This window comes from Podarcis bocagei (assembly GCF_964188305.1).
Source record: "Podarcis bocagei genome assembly, chromosome: 4".
In the NCBI taxonomy this organism is placed as follows: Eukaryota; Metazoa; Chordata; class Lepidosauria; order Squamata; family Lacertidae; genus Podarcis; species Podarcis bocagei.
Genome location: NC_138128.1, coordinates 98463576 through 98484099, shown reverse-complemented (window position 1 = coordinate 98484099; position 20524 = coordinate 98463576). Strand labels below are relative to the sequence as shown.

Below are 20524 nucleotides of genomic sequence, written 5' to 3'. Positions count from 1 at the left end.
ACCTTCAATTTCTTTACATTTCCAACATTTGTTATCGGGCAAATGGTATATTTTAGCAAGCTTGACTGGAGTCATGTACCACCTGTACATCATTTTCATAATATTCTCTCTTAGGACATTACATGCCGTGAATTTAATCCCAGTGGTCCACAACTTCTCCCAGTCAGCAAACATAATATTATGTCCTATATCTTGTGCCCATTTTATCATTGCAGATTTTACCGCAGAACACAGGATAATAAACCATTTCCCCTTCATTTTGTAGTCATCATGATTTAAAGATACCTTGATTGTGAGCAAATAGCACCTTGGATATAGAGGAATTATAAAAGAGAAGGCCCAGAAACATAAAACATTGTTTTAATTTTAACCTCAGTAAACAAAAGTAGTATTTTGGGATGCAAACCTCATACTTCCGGGGCAGGGGTGGGAGGGATAAAATCCAAAACACCCAACAGCCCATTTTTAAATTAAAGGTACCCCTGACCGTTAGGTCCAGTGGGGGACGACTCTGGGGTTGTGCGCTCATCTCGCTCTATAGGCCAAGGGAGCTTCTGAGCCATGTGGCCAGCATGACTAAGCCGCTTCTGGCGAACCAGAGCAGCACACGGAAACGCCGTTTACCTTCCTGCCGGAGTGCTACCTATTTATCTACTTGCACTTTGACGTGCATTCGAACTGCTAGGTGGGCAGGAGCTGGGACTGAACAATGGGAGCTCATCCCATCGCAGGGATTCGATCCACCGACCTTCCAATCGGCAAGCCCTAGGCTTTGTGGTTTAGACCACAGCACCACCGAATGCATCTATAACAATAGGAAATGCTCTGAAGCTCAACGTGAGTCATTTTAGCTCCTGTTGATGTGTTTCTGTCTATCTGGTGGGAACCTAGAGGAGAACACATATTGTCACTGTTTGCCCAACCCTCAGGTTCATTCAGTTTACTTCCTTCTCTTTGCAACGTGTCCCTTTCTACAACTTCCTTACTCTGCCAATCACCTTGAGAGGCAGCTCCCGGTAAGCAGGCTGGAGGCAGTGCAAAGGTCCAGAGCTGCTTCAAAAGGGCTTTGGAAGTGAAACCGGGCATTCAGCTCACTGTGAGTCAGTTTGCTTGGGGGAGAAAAAGAGCGTATGGTCAACATGGCTCAAAGGTAAGAGAGGGTTGCATGTTTTGGCATTACGCTGCCGCCCTGTGCACTGGGAACAACTTAAGCTTGAAGAATCACAGGTATGGTCCCAGGGACACTTGGAAAAGTGTAGATTTATTATCTAATCAGCATGCAATGCACTTACAAACTATTTCCTAGGTAGCAATGTCTCTGATATGCGCCAGCATATCATCTTACGCTTAGCAAATGCAAATTGCATTCCCTAGCTATAATAGACGGTTTACTTAACTTCTATGTTGTGTGTACTGTACAATTAAACCTGAGAGGAGGGGTTTCCAAGATGGCGACGAAGGCAGTCACTAAGTAAGTTCGCTTACCCTTATCAAAGTTTTAAGTGGTTTTTATCTTTTTTTTATCTTCCCCTGTTTTTATCCGAGAGTTTTAATGATCTGCTGGCTGTGCTGGCTTTTTATCCGAGAGTTTTATCTGAGAGTTTTTATCCGAGAGTTTTAACGAACTGCTGGCCGTGCGGGCTGTTTCATTATCTCCTTTATTACCGCCACTGCTGTCGCCGCCTCCCTAACCTGGGAGAGATAAGTGGAAGGCAGTATTCTTGTGTGGAAGACTAAAGGATTTAAGGTGCTCCCCAGTACAGTGCCCATGACGGGTCCCCTGCAAAATTGATTTATGGGTCATGGAAAACGCCCAAGAGACTCGGACGAGGCGTTATCTTCTCCGAGGCCTAAGCAATCAAGGAAGGGTTCACTTAAAGGAGGGAGAGGCACGGAGGAATGTACCTACTCAATAGTGACTCAAAATCGTTTCGACCCCCTAATTGCCCTTGAAACAACATCAAAAGATGAGGCTCCTGAGACGCCACAAATTGGAAACGCTAATGATAATACAAATGGGGAGGATCCCTATCCGAAGGAGGTGTTGGTAGCCGATTCTACAGACTGCTCAGGAGGTGAGCAACTCCATCTAGTAATTAGAACTCTAAACTGTATATTTAAGAAAATTGACGGCCTATCCTCTCAGCTGCATAGCCTGCAGCAAAAACTGGATGACCAGCCGGTTCAGTCAGCCCAAGATGGGGCAGTAGATGTTCCATTGTGCCGGCAGAAAGCCCCTCCAAACACCGGTCGTAGGAAGAACTATAAATACAATATCAACCCCTCACTGAATCGCCAATCCCTGATTCTACATCCAAGGAAGATTTCCCTAACCATCCGGGAAAGGGACCCAAGTTGGGCAACGCTACATGGGACTAAAGAGCACCTCAGATGGCTTCTAAAACTCGAGACATCACAAATAGATCTTTGTGCTGTGCTTCCTTTAACCCACCAGAACAGATACCAGAGAATAATGCTGGCTTTCCACTCTGCAAAAATCCCCTCTCTCATTATTCAGCAAAAATTGTTTCTGAATAGTCTTGGCATTTTTCCAACGAGAGTTTTCATGGACGCCATAATTAGACCCCTCCTATTGGAGGGATCAATCAAGGAGACGGTACAACCTTCCCATCCTGAACCACAAAAGAGGGCTGAGCTGTACACCTCATGTCTGGGCCAGTCCCATAGTACTCCCACTTCTTCAACTAAACACTATGATTGTGCCAGTAACTCATTGACACCCCAGGAGGAAAGAGAGCTTATTGCCTCCTTTGGAGAGTTACCAGCGCGGGAACAACAAGAAATTATAAATAGGCTGGACTCACTTAAACTTCAGCTCCTAAGTATCGCCTGCAACGGAGTTCCTAGGAAGAATACCCACTCTAACTTAGCGGTGCCATGCCCCATGGAGGTGGAAACAACAAGCCCCCAATATCCAGCATACAAGGTGCCATCGGCATTGGATGGGAAGGTCTCACGGCGGGAGGCAGACTCTTCTCCTCCCCTTCACGCTGGTAACACATCCCTGCTTTTAATAGACTTAACTGTTCCCTCTGAGATTAACCGATCAAAGATTGAATCTCAGGATAACACTCCCTCGGATAAATCGTCGCCCCTGCATCCCTCCATGCCGGACTTGGAATCAACATACATCGAAGACCATCCACGACCTGTGACGGTAATGGCCACTCTAAGTCAGGCGTCTCCACCAAAAATCCAAAAATTACGTGAGGAAGACACTACAGTGCCGAGAGTCAACACAGAGTGGACTGAAGACCCAGCAGGACATATAAATCAAATGATCACAAGCATATTGGTTAGATCCCCAAAGAGGACGGCTCCAGCGGACTCGGCAGAGCCTAGTTGGGCTCGACAGCTAAAAACGCCAAATAGTATCTCTACTCACCAGGTTCCTGTTCAGAGATCTACTTTCAGTGGATCATCCACGGTGTACCAACAGTCGAACCAAATTGTTAAAAACTTTAATTTGCAGGGCGCCTCACAGTTACCATCTTCCCAAAGTAAAATAACTGACTTTTTTGTTACATCTTCTGTCTTTAACAGAGAGTCTGCCCCCCCTCCGTCTTGGCTGTTAAAAGAACAACACAGAAGTCCCCAGCTAGCAGTCCTAAGTTGGAACATTGCTGGCTGGAAAAGGAAAAGATTAGATCCCGAATTTATGCCCTATATAAACTCTTTCCAGATAATCCTGTTGCAAGAAACATGGGAAGAAGATAAAATAGATATAAACGGCTTTGAACTGATATCACTCCCAGCTACCCCCTCCCAGAAAGGTGGCCGGTCCAGAGGCGGTCTTGCAATCGCCATATCGCTTAAAATGAGTGCTAAACTCTCGCTAGTTCATACCTTTCCTCCTTTTGCTTTTACTGGTCTGATTTCAAGTGAAAAATTTTCACTATTAATCACCAATGTTTATCTTCCTCCGGGTGGTCTGATATCAGACCTTCATTATAGATGGGATTCTCTGGAAGAACATTTATTGGCATGCTATGTTAAGTACCCTAATATTCCATCGATAATGGGTGGTGACTTCAATGCACGTACAGCTGCCAACTGGAATGAGATAATTAAGGCCAAGTGGTGGGTATCTCCCCCCTACCCAAAATCTGATTTAATCTCTTTCACATCTTTCACATCAAGAAGATCTAAATACAACAGAGTGAATGAGGCGGGAGTCCTTCTTTATCAATTGGCCATTCGTATGAATTTGAACATTCTAAATGGCAACTGCCCCCCGGATGTGCCAGGTGAATTCACTCATTTGGGCACAACATCAAATAGTGTCCTAGATTATCTTCTAGTCTCAGAAGACCTATTTTCAAACTTCTTTTATCTCAAAGTAGATAATGTACAATCCAGTGATCACCTACCTCTAGCGGCCAAGCTAACACTTGACTGGCACCCGGTTAGTGGAACACACCCAATTCATGTAGGTTTAAATGCCACAGCTCAAGTAAGAGGCATCAAATGGTCCATGAAACAGGCCCAAAAATATGCAGAATTCTTCCAGAGGAATAGCTGTGAATCCCTTATTGTTTCATTGGCGGAGCTGTCTGAGCCAAATAGGATACTGGAGTGGTTCTTCCACTTCTCTGCAGATTTAACTAGCTTCTTTACGATGCCGGCTCACCTGGCTAACCGAGATCAACCCAGGTTCGGTGCACCTTGGTTTGATGCCAAATGTAAGCAAGCTAGACTCTCCCTCTGTTGTATCTACAACAGATATAAAGCCTCTGGCGCTGAAACTCTCCCCCCAGAGTACTTGCAGGCCAAAATTGCTTACAAACAGGCACAGAAGTCAGCCAAGCACGAGTGGCAGCTAAGACGTTGGCAAGCGCTGATTGCTGCTTCTAAGCTCCGCAGCTCTCGCGGTTTTTGGAATCTAATCAACAAAAGCTCGAGGAAATACCCATTGACGGTTATCCCAGCCCCGACATGGGAACAATTTCTAAGAAAATATTTCTCCCAGACAGACATCTCTAACACCCAATCTGATACTCCCTCAAGTCACTTGCCCATATGGCCAGATACTGACCCGGAGGAAATAGTAGATTTAATTGCTAAACTGAAAACTGATAAAGCCCCAGGGCCTGATCTGATCCCGGCGGAAGCTATTAAACAACACCCAATATGGTGGGCTAAAATTCTTGCAAAAATCTTTGATGCAATCAATGCCACGGGCCAGATACCTACATCATGGAAGGAGTCCATCATAATTCCTATATATAAAAAAGGACCACCAGAGGACCCAGGAAACTATCGTAATATCAGTTTACTATCAATCATCGGAAAAATCTACACTCGCTTCTTGCTAACCAGACTAACCCAATGGGCCGAAGATTCCAATCTGATAGGCCATGAACAGGCCGGGTTTAGACCAAATCGCGCTTCTATTGACCATGCTATAATTCTATATCATTTGGCGCGGAAGTATTCTTCCCCTACTCATGGTCTTCTATGTGCCGCTTTTATAGACCTGAAGGCGGCTTTTGACAGTATCTCTAGAGAGCTGTTATGGGAAAAACTGGCAAAGTGGGGCATAGATAAAAGGCTGTTGTGGCTATTGATTAAATTACATGAAGGGACGGCCGCGAGGGTGAGGTTAACACCTGAGGGCGATCTCACAAACTCAGTTCCAATAAACAAGGGGGTACGACAAGGGTGTATCCTTGCCCCCTATCTTTTTAACCTTTATATTAGTGACATGAGGACGCCCCTAGCTGAGGCCCAAACCTCCATTCATGCACCCAGGCTTGCGGACTATCGCTGCCCCTTATTATTATACGCTGACGATGCGGTGATCCTCTCTTATTCTCGAATCGGTTTGAGGAGGGCCCTTAAGATTTTTGCATCATATTGCCAAACAAATTTACTTAATATTAACCATTCCAAATCTAAAGTCCTAATTTTTTCCAGGAGTCGTAAACTGTATAGATGGGAACTTGAGGGGAAGCCAATTGAACAAGTTTACAAATTTCAATATCTAGGAATTTATTTCCAGTATAATATGGGATGGAAAGCGCATATCACATATTTACAAAACAAGGTGAAAGCCCTTATCTACGCTCTACTACGCTTCTTCTTTACTGAGGGGGCTATGCATGTTCCATCCGCCTTAAAAGTTTATAGTGCAAAAGTGGTTGCAACTATGGCCTATGCGGTCCCTTTATGGGGCGCCTTTGTAAACCTCTTGCCTCTGGTGACATTGCAAAATCTTTTTCTAAGACGCCTTTTGAAACTACCCTCCTGTGTAAGCAACTCTGCCATTCGCTTAGAACTTAAGACCCCCTCCCTTGAGATTCTGATGTGGAGACATGCCTTTAATTATTGGCTGTCCCTTTGGCATAAATTGCCAAACTACCATCTTATTCAGTGCCTTTGGAGAGATGAATTCACCAGCCCATGGGCAACAAAAATCCATTCCAAACTGTTGTCTTATGGAATCTCTCCTTCCGATATACTTAATTTAGATCCAATTACAGCTAAAAAGGTCATCAAACAAAGACTGGAGGAGGTAGATTTGCAACAAAATCTTACCACAGGTGGAGGTACATGTTCCCCAATATATCAGGGCATTATATCTATGTCCCAGATACCGCGATATCTGTCTACTTTATCGGTTGCGTCGCATAGATTTGCATTTGTTAGAGCCAGATTTAATGTGTTCCCCTCAAATGTGCTGAGCAATAGATTTTCCAACGGTAAAATCTCTGTTTTGTGCGCATGTGACAACAAATCGATAGAATCCCTTTATCATATCTTGTTTAATTGCCCATTATATAATGTTCCCCGATCAAGGATCCTGAGTTCAATCATTCTGGAAATGGCTGCTAAACCACCTGAATTACATCTAGCTTATCTACTCCAGGACATTGACTCTTATAGAACTTTACAGGTTGCTAGATTCCTGATCTCACTTCTGTCATATAAAAGACTTCATGGAATGCTGCATGACTATTAAAAATTGAGTAAACTCTATGCACCATCTTTATCTTCAAGGCCATAACACGGGATATCTAGAGAGTATGCGTTGAAATATTTTAGTTGATATTTTAGATTGTAAAATGTTATTGATTTTATCTATTGATTTTTATCTATTGATTTGTTTTACCTTGTGGGCTCATAGCCGAATAAAGTATTATCTATCTATCTATCTAAACTGAAGTTTCGTTTTCCCTAGCCAAGTGCAGCTCTGTTTATAGAATAGTACTATTAATTGTTACAGTTACAGTTCAGTCAACAAGGTTGAAACGGGAGGAAATTAAAGTACAGTCACAGAGCACTTAGGCATTTATTTAGAGCCAGTAACCATGGCTGAAACATTGAATGTTAAGAAATCTTACAGGTGTTTATAAAGAGCTTTAAAGGCAAAATAATATCATATTTTATTAAAAGAAGAAATTATTATTATTATTATTATTATTAAAAGAAAAGAAAAATCTGTTGTGGCTTTTTGCAAAGTAGATCTTAGGGTTTTAGAACTCTTATGCTGAAATAAGCCTTCTATCTGCCAGCTTCCAGTGTTTATACTCTGGCAGTAATTTTCCAGAAAGAAGAGATGCACTTTCTGAGAGGGGGAGCTTTTCTCCAACTTACTCAACAATTTATAGTTTACTATCTCCTCAGTGGTGCAAATATGACACCACACAAGCTGCAGTTCTGTTGAAATCACTGAGACCTCTGAGCTGATAAGTGCAGGATTGCTGTCCATCAAGTTATTAAGGAAGACTTTCATTCTTTATAGACGGAGCAGGGTTTTTATTGTGCCATTTGCTGAATTCAAACAATGGTTTCGAGAGGAGTTCATTGATAGGCCAGCAATATTCACAGAAAATCAATTGTTTCCCTTGCAAGGATTGGCCTGTTGTGTCATTCAGCAAATGTTGTGTCTCATCTAGAAGCACAAGAGTCTACAGTCTAGATATTTAATCAAGATTTGAGGACTAAATTTGAAGGTTTCAGGCTCTAACCCAGCACAGAATTAAGGGTGCAACTCTTTTGTTCCGCTTAAAAGGCAATATCTAGGTACAATTGTATGGAAAATTAGAGGCAAAAGAGCTGATTATATTGTTTTTAAGGGGAGGTTGATTGCAAGTGCCATAGAAAAAGAAGTCAATACAGTTTGTAAAGCTATTTGTGGGATTTTACTGCAAACACTTTTTATCAGACAAGAATGTAACTTGTTTTAACAGAATGATGGGATTCCCTTTCCTGGAATCTCAAAACTGTTTAAGCTTCCTTTGTTTGAAAAAGAAGAAATGAAATTTGAAAGTAATATTAAGTTCCAAAATAAATAAATTCTCCAGAGAAGGAGACTACTTTTCTTTTCTGCAAGGGCTATTTGGGAAGAAGAAGGTTTCACTTTCTTATTTAGAATCATAGAATCATAGAATCATAGAGTTGGAAGAGACCACAAGGGCCATTGAGTCCAACCCCCTGCCAAGCAGGAAACACCATCAGAGCACTCCTGACATATGGTTGTCAAGCCTCTGCTTAAAGACCTCCAAAGTAGGAGACTCCACCACACTCCTTGGCAGCAAATTCCACTGTCAAACAGCTCTTACTGTCAGGAAGTTCTTCCTAATGTTTAGGTGGAATCTTCTTTCTTGTAGTTTGGATCCATTGCTCCGTGTCCGCTTCTCTGGAGCAGCAGAAAACAACCTTTCTCCCTCCTCTATGTGACATCCTTTTATATATTGGAACATGGCTATCATATCACCCCTTAACCTCCTCTTCTCCAGGCTAAACATGCCCAGCTCCCTTAGCCATTACAATCTCATGGTCACAGAGCAAATCTTAATGATGTGGTTGTAGTTCTTTTTGTTGTTAGCTAAAGCGCACCTAGGGACCTCAGCACATTTCTTTCAAGTTTGCAATGGTCTCAGGAGAGTCTTTCTTCGCAACATCCTAGAGATTGGGAACATTTTCACGTTAGACACTTAAAAATGCATTTCAGAGCCTCATGCAATATCTACGCCGTGTGTCATTATTGCTGGGGTAACCAACAGTGCCCTTCAGATATCTTTGGATTCCAGCTTGCAGGCAACTTGGCCAATGGTCAATGGGAAGATGGGAATTGTAGTCCAACAGCATCTGGAAGGCATCTCATTGGCTACCCCTGGATTAGGGTTAGGGTGTCCCTCTTTTTGTCATCAGTTTTCCTCCCTGCAATTTGCAACTTGCTTGCTCAAAGCTGGGTTTATGCTGTGGCAAATCTGGACAAGAGCTGATTGTTTCTGTGTGGTAAGTCAATAGGTAAATTATTGTTCTTCCTTATTTAAACAATTAGACCAAGGCAGGTGTACAGTATTTTAAGTCAAACTTATTTTTAGCATTTGTAGAAGATGTACCATTGGAACATCTGGCCACACTCCTTTTTGTCTTTCAGATTATCATGACCTTTTGTGACTGTCGTTTGATTCCTTATGCCGCTAAAGTTGCCCTAGAAAGCTCAAATTCTATACATGCTTACTTGGGAATTTGCCTTTGAGTTGAAGTATATAAGATTGTACTAGAAATGGAGTCAACATTCCACTGTAGGGACACCAGTAAGAAATTAATAGCAAGAAAAGGAAGCAATGGTGTGTGTGTGTGTGTGTGTGTGTGTGTGTGTGTGTTTATAGTCGTGTCATGATTCTGAATATATTACACCACAAATTAATATTAATATTAATTTCTTATTTGTACCCCACGCATCTGGCTGGGTTTCCCCAGACACTCTAGGCGGCTTCCAACAAAGATTAAAAATACATCAAAATGTCACACATTAAAAACTTCCCTGAACAGGGCTGCCTTCAAATGTTTTCTAAATGTCAGGTAGTTGTTTATCTCTTTGACATCTGATGGGAGGGCGTTCCACAGGGCGGGTGCCACTACCAAGAAGGCCCTCTGCCTGGTTCCCTGTAGCTTTGCTTCTCGCAGTGAGGGAACCACCAGAAGGCCCTCGGCGCTCGACCTCAGCGTCCGGGCAGAACGATGGGGGTGGAGACGCTCCTTCAGGTATACTGGGCCGAGGCCGTTTAGGGCTTTAATGGTCAACACCAACACTTTAAATTGAAATAATTCTATATTCTGCCTATGGGACTGCAGCTCAATGAGAATTGTTTTCACGTGAGTGAAAAGTCATTTTATCTGTGAGTCAGAGAAAACCATGAAGTTAGTTGGGGTGAGACCTCTATATTTGGGTTTGCAAAAGCTGTCCAAAGTTGCCACTCACCATTTCTGATTCTGCCTCCCCTCAAAGTTCCCAGTTCTTCCTGTACTTTTAGATGGTGTTACTGGGGAGGTGGGGGCGGAATGAGTTTTCACACATTTGCCTTAAATACGATTTTCTCACATTCTGAGAGAAAATGTTATTGTACCTTACATCTGACTGATGATAAAAACTGGCAAAGAGGTTATGCTAGATTTGAAGGAACATTCACAGTGCCATATATGATGCTCCTGAAAAGGATGCAGCAGCGTTCATATGGCAAAAAATACACCCCATGTTTGATGAGCCTCTCGTGAATTTGGAGATTGGAAACAGGTCTGTGGAAGTGAAGAAGAGGCCTGTTCATTGTGTCAGGCTTGTTAGTCTTGCGCAGGGCTGGGCAGACCCCTCCGGTTGCTGGAAGGCCAACGTTTTGCAGGCCACATTGACAAGTGGGCAGAGGTACCCTCCTGTCAATCCCCTGCCATCATATGATGTCAGCAGGCTTAAGCTTCAAGCTGTGGCGTCAAAGAAAAATTCAATTCCCATCAGTGTTTGAATGATTTTGTAATGCAAGTGGCTTAAATGTCCGGTACAGGAAAGGCATGCCTGGCTCACCAGAAGTGGTCTGGCGGTACAGCCTCACAAGTGTGGTGGGCCTAATTTGGCCCACAGATCAGAGGTTCCTCACAACTGGTCCCCTGGCACGATTCTTGTCCTAGCTACGAAAAGTCTTCAGGGCTGATGTCCAGACAAGGCTCTGCTCCGGGGTGGGGGGTGGGGGAGAGGGTCTGCACCTCTGTGGCTCCCATGTTTCTGACACGAAGTCTGAACTGGCATGCCACTTGGTTGTCAACATGGTTGTTCATGCAGGCTGCAAGAAACTGTAAGTGGACTGAGGCACAGCCAATTGGCAAATGAGGTTGCCAATTGCAAAAAAGAAAAAAGAAAGCCATATTGAGGAACATATTTTGAGCCAAAGGATAGGAGTTAAGAGCGGAGTAAAAGAGTTTAGACTCAGTTGAGCTTATCATTTGTTCTCTGCATTTCCTGTTTCCAAATATAGCTGATTTTGCATAAGCATGAAAAAGCACTTTCAGCACATTTGCACAGCTCCTGATGGGGTGCTTTTGGTTTCCTTCTCTGCTTTTGAAGGGAGGCCTTGGGCTGCAGGAGGGGGGCAAACCCACGGTGGTTCACCCCATGAGAGCAGCCTCTGTGAAATAGCCCTTGGGGGAGGGCAGTCCTCTCTGTGTGCTCCACCAACCACACGCCATTGCTCTCCCCAAGCCAGGAATTGGCTATCTGATCCATGTTTGTGTTGATTTTGAAACCCCCCCCCGCTTCTCTGCCTATGTTTATTTGCAGGCAGATTTTGAATCTCGAACTCTCCAAGCTTTTCAATGAGCTCTGGGATGCTGATGTGAACCGCTTTGCGCCTGGAAAAGACTATACCATTTCCTTACAGGTATCAGTTATATGTGTCACTATGCTTTAGCTCTCCAGTCTTCTCCCAAAAAGTGAGCATTGGCCGTGCCAGGAAGACCCACCCTCTCCGACTATCCCCACCCTCTGCTGTCTGTGCATATGGCGTGAACATCCGCAGGGAGGGGATTTTGCGCATTCAGCCGTGCCACTGAAGGCTCCTTCCTTGTAGACACCTGTGCTGAAACCACGTGAGCCTGTAGGCTGGGCTGCTTGCCACATAGGAACATGTGAGTAAAGTATATGAGCAGAGCTTACGTAAAAGATACAGGGAGTTATTCTCTGTATTTTGTATTTTACATTTCCCCCCATAACCCAAGTTTGTCAGGGGCTGGAGTCAACAAGCAAAATAACTTTTCAGATATCTCACCTAAAACTGCAGCACACATCCATCATAGTTCCACATTTTGCTTACAGGGGAAAGCTGGTTATGTACCGCAGGGCAGTAATGCGGCCAGAGACAGCGCTTCTGAACCGTTGTTTTGCAGCGTAAATGAGCGACGTCTGAAGAACACGGAAACTTATTCAAGTAAGACTCCTCCCTTGCAGTTTAACTGTACAGCACACCCTTCTTCCATTTGAGGGAGATATTTAATATAGAGGACCCTAAGGTCCATGAATATGTCAGGAGTGCTCTGATGGTGTTTCCTGCTTGGCAGGGGGTTGGACTCGATGGCCCTTGTGGTCTCTTCCAACTCTATGATTCTATGATTCTATGATTCTAATAATAACAGCTTAAAGGTCCCGGACCCTAAGGAAGCCAGACTATCCTCCACCAGGGCCAGGGCCTTCTCAGTGATGGCTCCGACCTGGTGGAATGCTCTGTCCCATGAGACTAGGGCCCTTCAGGATTTAACCTCCTTCTGTCGGGCCTGTAAAGGTAAAGGTAAAGGGACCCATGACCTCTGTCAGGCCTGTAAGACAGAGCTATTCTGCCTGGCCTTCAATCTGAATTAGCCTGATCCTCTACTCCCTTTCCCCTTTCCTCTTCTATGAAGAAACCCTTTCTGGGACCCCACATTTAAATTCTTCTCTGGTCTTCTTGCTGGCCCTAGTAGGACCAACTTGGCCAGTTAGCCCTGGTGATCATTTGGTGTTTACTGATTACCCCCCCCCCCCAATGACTCCTGAATTTTTAAATTTTATTGTCATTGGTGCTGCATTTATGTTGTATTTTATGCTGTTTTTAAGTCGCATTTTAATCAATGTTTTATATTTGCTATTTGGCGCCCTGAGCCCGGTTTTTAACCTGGGAAGGGCGGGGTATTCATTATTATTTATTAATTTATTATTAATGTTGATTTTTATTAGCAAAAACCCAGACTCAGAGAGAGGGGGAGCTATGAGAGTGCCCAAACAGCCAAACTACAACTCTCAGGGTTCTTTGGAGAAAAACATGCCAATTAAAATGATATAAATAAGCCCATATATAAATATAATCATACCAGGAGGGTTACAAATTAGGAGAGCCACTGATATATTCAGTCGGTAGCAAATCACTTTAACATACGTTTTATTAGTGGATGTGTGCAGGAAAATACACATGAGATTTGCCTGTTACGAAACATGGCTGCATACTTCAAGTACAGTGGTGCCTCGCAAGACGAAACGAATCCGTTCTGTGATTCTCTTCGTCTAGCGGTTTTTTTCGTCTTGTGAAGCAAGCCCATTGACGGATTAGCGCTATTAGCGCTATTAGCGGCTTATCGGCTTAGCGGCTTAGAAAAGGGGGGGAGGAAAAAACCCCCGCAGGAACTCGCAAGACATTTTCGTCTTGCGAAGCAAGCCCATAGGAGATTCGTTTTGCGAAGCACCTCCAAAACGGAAAACTCTTTCGTCTAGCGAGTTTTCCGTCTTGCGAGGCATTCGTCTTGCGGGGCACCACTGTAGCTGGTTTATCCTGGAAGATCACAGGATTTTATTTTCCCGCAAACAGAAACCTTGCATCCCATGGCCCACACTTTCACATCCCCTACACAACACACCAGGAGCAGGAGGAGTTCCACTTACAAGGCAAAAATAAAAGAGAAGGTTTTCACTGAAAGCAGCGGAGGAGCCCTAAGTCATGGCCACTGTATGGGAGTGGAAATTTCCGGGATCTTTCTCACAGAGTGTGCTACGTGCTGTACAGCAAACACCTAGTCCTGCTTATAGCACTTAAAGTTTGCAACCATAGCCCAAAGGCCATTTTTTCCCTGACGGCCCTAGTCCCCTGCAACTCATAGGCAAACTTTTTACTTAGGGCATGTGGCATGAGACAATGGCTGAATCCACACTGCACCTTTAAAATACATGACACCCCCAAAATATTGGAGACCATAGTTTACCCTTCACAGAGCTATCATTCCCAGCACCCCAGAATTCCGGGGGGGGGGCAGTGTTATTTAAATGTATTGTGTGGGTGCAGGGCTGTCTTAAGCATATCCAGCGTCGTGGTGCAAAGCTCCCTCTGGCGCCCCCCCCTTTCCCAGAGTTTTTTAGGGAGGATGGCACTGCTGGAGGAGGCGGGCAGTGGGTGGAGGGCAGCTCCTCCAGCGGGGAAGAGGCGGAGGCTGGACGCAGTGGCATAGCGTGGGGGGTTCAGGGGGGGGGCGGCCGCACCAGGCGCAACATCTGGGGGTTAGGGTTAGGGGGCGCAAATCCACGGGTTAGGGGGCGCAAATCCACGGGTTAGAGGGCGCAAATTACTTGCCTTGCCCCGGGTGCTGACAACCCACGCTATGCCACTGGCTGGACGCAGCGCCTCCTGGCTCAGCTGGCCGCTTTGTGCCACGGTGGCCACGGCAGACAGAGGCTCTGGGTGCAGCGCTGCTTGGGCGCAGCATGGCGGAGGCGGGCGAGGGCGGCAAGCTGATGCCAGGAGGCGCCGTGTCCAGCCTCCACCTCTTCCCTGGTGCCCTCCAGAACTTGGCACCCTGGTGCCCCATGCCACTAGCCTCTATGGGGATGCAGCCTGAGTGATAAGAGAGTCCACACATAAATTGGTATTTGAACCCAGGCCCAGTCAACACTGTGCGCACTGCGTAAATGAAACTTATCTTTCTTTCCATATACTGAATTAATCTGAGGGATATATTTCTTCTTATAGCCTTTATTTCCCTATTGGACAACTATGAGACATCAACTGGTATGGCAGAGCTGGTGACGGCAGAGGAAATAGCTGAAAACAACCGCTTTCTCGATGCAGTGTTAGAAACTGACGTGATGAAAGTGAGTACAGGAGTGGTAGGAATGCCTATATTTTGCTTTAGTTCAGCAGCACCAGTGCCCATTAGAGGTCCTGGGATTCTGCAACCTAAATGTACCTAATATATCTGAACCTAATTATAAATGAACATGTTGTTGTTTAGTCGTTTAGTCGTGTCCGACTCTTCGTGACCCCATGGACCAGAACACGCCAGGCACCCCTGTCCTCCACTACCTCCCGCAGTTTGGTCAAACCCATGCTGGTAACCTCGAAAACACTATCCAACCATCTTGTCCTCTGTCGCCCCCTTCTCCTTGTGCCCTCCATCTTTCCCAGCATCAGTGTCTTCTCCAGGGAGTCTTCTCTTCTCATGAGGTGGCCAAAGTACTGGAGCCTCAGCTTCAGGATCTGTCCTTCCAGTGAGCACTCAGGGCTGATTTCCTTAAGAATGGATGCGTTTGATCTTCTTGCAGTCCATGGGACTCTCAAGAGTCTCCTCCAGCACCATAATTCAAAAGCATCAATTCTTCGGCGATCAGCCTTCTTTATGGTCCAGCTCTCACTTCCATACATCACTACTGGGAAAACCATGGCTTTAACTATACGGACCTTTGTTGGCAAGGTGACATCTCTACTTCTCAAGATGCTGTCTAGGCCTGTCATTGCCCTTCTCCCAAGAAGCAGGCGTCTTTTAATTTCGTGGCTGCTGTCACCATCTGCAGTGATCATGGAGCCCAAGAAAGTAAAATCTCTCACTACCTCCATTTCTTCCCCTTCTATTTGCCAGGAGGTGATGGGACCAGTGGCCATGATCTTGGTTTTTTTGATGTTGAGCTTCAGACCATATTTTGCGCTCTCCTCTTTCACCCTCATTAAAAGGTTCTTTAATTCCTCCTCACTTTCTGCCATCAAGGTTGTGTCATCTGCATATCTGAGGTTGTTGATATTTCTTCCAGCAATCTTAATTCCAGCTTGGGATGCTTGGGAAAAGTACTTAGAGACTCCTCACAATCTGAGGCAATGAACTGTAGTGTACTTAGATGGAACTAACCTGTAAGTAAATTTTTGATTGGCTATAGACAGTACCGAATTTAAAGACACACTGACTATAGCTTACTTAGTTTTCCTTTAAATCCAGTACTGTCTATAGCCAATCAAAAATTTACTTACACGTTAGTTCCATCTTCTTAACATGTCAAAAGAGCAAAAATGTTTTAACTAGATGCAGCATTTTAAACATGAGCTTAACTCTTGGGTGCTTATTCAAAAACAAAGCCCAGGATAGATAGATGATGATAGATGATAGATAGATAGATAGATAGATAGATAGATGATAGATAGATAGATAGATAGATAGATGATAGATAGATTATATATATATATGTTCATTATAAATGAACATATATATATATAATCTATCTATCATCTATCTATCTATCTATCTATCATCTATCTATCTATCTATCTATCTATCTATCTATCTATCTATCATCTATCATCATCTATCTATCCTGGGCTTTGTTTTTGAATAAGCACCCAAGAGTTAAGCTCATGTTTAAAATGCTGCATCTAGTTAAAACATTTTTGCTCTTTTGACATGTTAAGAAGATGGAACTAACGTGTAAGTAAATTTTTGATTGGCTATAGACAGTACTGGATTTAAAGGAAAACTAAGTAAGCTATAGTCAGTGTGTCTTTAAATTCGGTACTGTCTATAGCCAATCAAAAATTTACTTACAGGTTAGTTCCATCTAAGTACACTACAGTTCATTGCCTCAGATTGTGAGGAGTCTCTAAGTACTTTTTTCTTCTTGTCAGTTTCAAGACTTAATAATTGGTTAAAAAATAAAGGAAACACTCTTTATTGTTTTCACTGTCCTTTCTATTAGAGCTTGACATAGCTTAGGACCTCAGCAGGTCTTAACTCTGCCTCGGCTAAAGAGATCACTGACATTAGGAGTGAATCATGATCGTGTCAAACAACAATTCCTCTCTGCTAAGGGGCTGGCTTTTACAGATCTCTGATTCCCGTAAATATGTGAGACTTCACTCTCAGTCTTCTCTTCCCAGAAACTTTCTGAACCTTTCTTCTGCAGGAAACTCTGCAAACACTCTGAAACCTGAGGTCTATGTTAAGATTTTAACACCCCTCCCAATTCATGTCAATTTCATCTCTTCCAGCTTACCCATCAATATTTAGTTAAAAAAACCTGGACTAAACCAGATCTGAAGGATTTCAAGTCTCAGCTCTATGCTGTTTGGTTTCACCTCTACTCCAGGGATGGAGGAAAAGGGTATGGCTGATTTTTAATAGACTCTACCATAGCTTGAATGATGTAATATCCAAATATTGTACAGACTTTGCAGCTCGGACCTAAAGAGTAAGAAAATACACTCTGTAGGAGGATATCAATCTTCTATGTTTACATGGGAAAGTAGAGATGTCAAGGAAATCAAGAGCTATCTGAGAAGTGAGGTTACAGGGAACCAGGCAAAGGGCCTTCTCGGTAGTGGTGCCCGCCCTGTGGAACGCCATCCCATCAGATGTCAAGGAAATAAACAATTATCTGACTTTTAGAAGACACCTGAAGGCAGTCCTGCTTAGGGAAGTTTTTAGTGTTTGAAGTTTCATTCTGTTTTTAATGTTCTGTTGAAAGATGCCCAGAGTGGCTGGGGAAACCCAGCCAGATGGGCGGGGTAGAAATAAATCATCATCATCATCATCATCATCATTATTGGGATCCTTGGTCTATTCCAACAGGGCTCTTTAGATGTTCTTAGTGCAAGTGCAAGAGCTTTTGCTAATCTGCTCTCTGACTTACTTAAGGACTCTTATAAATCCAGATGGTTCCAACTCTTACATAGCAAAATCAGATCTATTGGTATTGACTTGGAACTCTTTTATAATTCAAGCGAGCAATGTATTTATTGCAATATTCAAACCAGATTAAGAGACATTGAAAAACAAAACATCGAATAAAATTGGCTCCCCCAAGTTCTATGGTTTAAATGCAACAGATAGCAGGGTCACTTGTTAATAATTCCAGTCCAACACATGGCATTTATGTTAGCCCAACTGAATGTTTTCCCCTCAGCTTTTGTCAAGGGCAGATATTCAAACATCCCCAGAAATGATAGACATTGCGGATGTTCTTTGAATGTGTACACTGTGCAACATATCCCCTTTACAACCGGCTACGTAAGCGTGTAACATCACGGCACAGTGAAAATATCAGATTCTATCTGTCTGTCCTTGAACAATACTTTTCCTTTCCCCACTCAACCCCCAACTCCCAATGATTTGCTTTGCAGACCTGACTCTTGCGGATTCGAACATGTATTTGTTGGGGAAACTAAGCGAGGTAAAGAGATCCTGGGACTGCACAACTGGGTGCAGTTTTACCTTCAAGAAAAACTTAGGCACATTGACTACAAGGGCTACGTAGCCAGGAAGAACAAAAACAGGGTAAGAAACCATTCTCTCTCTCTCTCTCTCTCCCTCCCTCCCTCTCTCTCTGTGTGTAATATATAGAACATTCTGCAACTGTTTATGTGCACAAATCTACGCCTGGGTTAGCAAATAAGCAACACACGTAGGACGTGATATTGGAAGAGTACTTTTAAAAACCCAGAGCGTCTTCAGGTAGAAGCCTGCTAAGCATCTTGCTTCTGATTTCTCTTGGTTTATACTTGCATCAGATTCCTCTGTCATTCATTCATTCATTCATTCATTCATTCAATATCCATCCTGCTCTTCCTCCCAAAGGAGCCTAGGGTGGCAAGCGATAAGAAAGAAAAACATCTTGGGTGGAATTCAGTGGGGTGCTAAACAGGGCATGCGCAGCATGGGGAACAATTTCCAGTCAACTTTTGTGCCCCCTAAACCTATTCTGGGATCCCCCAACCCTTCAAAGCAAATTTAGGGGACACATACAGTAGGAACGAGGAGAGGAGGAGGGCGAAGTCCTGCTGCACAAGCAAACACAACCACTTACTTTAACTCCACCCCTTCTCAACAATGCCAGGACAGATGCAGACTGGGAAAGAGTTCAGCTTAAAAGCCTTATTGAAAGAAGAAGAGTCTTCTGTGGGTGCAAGTGCCAAATGCCTGGACTCAGGAGCCACCGACCCACAACACCTCCATCTTGCCAGGACTTAGAGTCCGTTTATGGGCCCTCATCCAGCCCCAGATCCAGGGCTTGCACATCCTAAGTGGATTTTAGACATGTGCTTCCCCCCTAATTCCACCCCCCACAACCAATGGCTTCACTTCATCTGAGCATTCAGGGAGATGGGCTTTGCTGCCATGCTCAGCTGGGAAAGTGCCAGCAAAGCCCACCCCCTACTTTCCACGGTGCAACATCACCCGCTTCCTTCCCTGGCCCCAGAAACTCCATTGGTTTGATTCAGTCATAATTCAAAAGGCGTATCTGTTCTAATGTGTTGTGTGTTTGCTTTCAGCCTGATGAGGACGACCAGGTTTTAAGCCTTCAGTTCAGCTGGAAGGGGCTCGTGAAGCCCGTGGGCAGCAGCTTCATTGGCGTCAGCCCCGAGTTCGAGTTTGCCCTTTATACTGTGATTTTTCTGCAAGCAAATGAAAGAGTGACGCGCCAGAGGGTGAGAATAGAGGAATACGAACTGGAGATTGTCGTTTACCGCCATGGGCAGCACATAGGAACAGCCTATCCCATCCTCCTCAGCAGCGACAACGAAGATTTGTACTGATGACCTCAATTTTGAAGAGAAAATTATTTTTAAATTGCCATGTCAGAATTTAAAGTGGTTTTTGCTTCATTGTATGTTATATTTAGAATGGTATGTAAAAAAATACAGCTTTTTTTTTTTTTACCTCGGGGTTATTTTTATCTGTCTCTTTAGGATTTCAAAACTTTGCCTGTGTGAGGAATTTGTACTGAAATGATTCTACAGTTCACTGTTTCAAAGCTATGTGTTTAACTGACCTTCTGTTTTTCTCCTCTAGCCTTTAAGCAAAAGCTCTCTTGCCTAATCTCTCCCTTCTCTGGCTGCACAGCTTCTCATGCCCCTGGCCTCTGGGGAATTTCCCCATCTCTTGCTGCCCCCCCCCCCATATACAACAAGATCTGCTCCCTCAGTTGTGTGTTGCCGAATTGCCTCATGAATCCCAGTCTTTAGAAAAGCTGCTCAGTTCATAGTCCTGTTAATGCCACTTTGTACAGTGGTGCCCCGCAAGACGAATGCCTCGCAAGATGGAAATCTCGCTAGACGAAAGAGTTTTCCGTTTTGGAGGTGCTTCGCAAAACGAATCTCCTATGGGCTTGCTTTGCAAGACGAAAATGTCTTGTGAGTTCCTGCGGGGTTTTTTTCCTTCCCCCCTTTTTCTAAGCCGCTAAGCCGCTTATCAGCTGATCCGATAAGCCGCTAAAAGTCGCTAAAAGCCACTAATAGCGCTAATAGCGCTAATCCACTAATCCGTCAATGGGCTTGCTTTGCAAGACGAAAAAACCGCTAGACGAAGAGAATCACAGAACGGATTCTTTTCGTCTTGCGAGGCACCACTTATGTCGAGGAAAGCAGTGTTTGAAAACACAAGGCATCTCCCACTGCAGCTTATACCATTTTCCTGAAGTTTCCCTAACTGTTATTTTGCACATTACATG

The 20524-nt window shown here is 44.0% G+C and overlaps 1 protein-coding gene across 1 annotated transcript; it reads left to right on the top strand.

Annotated features, from left to right (window-relative positions):
• Positions 1-863: 863 nt before the first annotated feature.
• ENDOU (endonuclease, poly(U) specific) lies at positions 864-20072 on the top strand. Its single transcript, XM_081191886.1, has 7 exons — positions 864-1150; positions 11582-11681; positions 12116-12227; positions 14787-14908; positions 17067-17179; positions 18198-18351; positions 19347-20072. Exons 1-7 carry the CDS (start codon positions 1131-1133, stop codon positions 19608-19610), a joined length of 885 nt encoding a protein of 294 aa, XP_081048012.1. The 5' UTR covers positions 864-1130; the 3' UTR covers positions 19611-20072.
• Positions 20073-20524: the final 452 nt, after the last annotated feature.

Bases quoted from the DNA above. Each gene is read 5' to 3' on its own strand.
- ENDOU (XM_081191886.1), top strand. From the start codon at position 1,131: ATGGTCAACATGGCTCAAAG. The intron at 1,151-11,581 runs GTAAGAGAGGGT...GTTTATTTGCAG, and splicing joins ATGGTCAACATGGCTCAAAG to GCAGATTTTGAATCTCGAAC. The intron at 14,909-17,066 runs GTGAGTACAGGA...CATCTCTTCCAG, and splicing joins TAGAAACTGACGTGATGAAA to CTTACCCATCAATATTTAGT.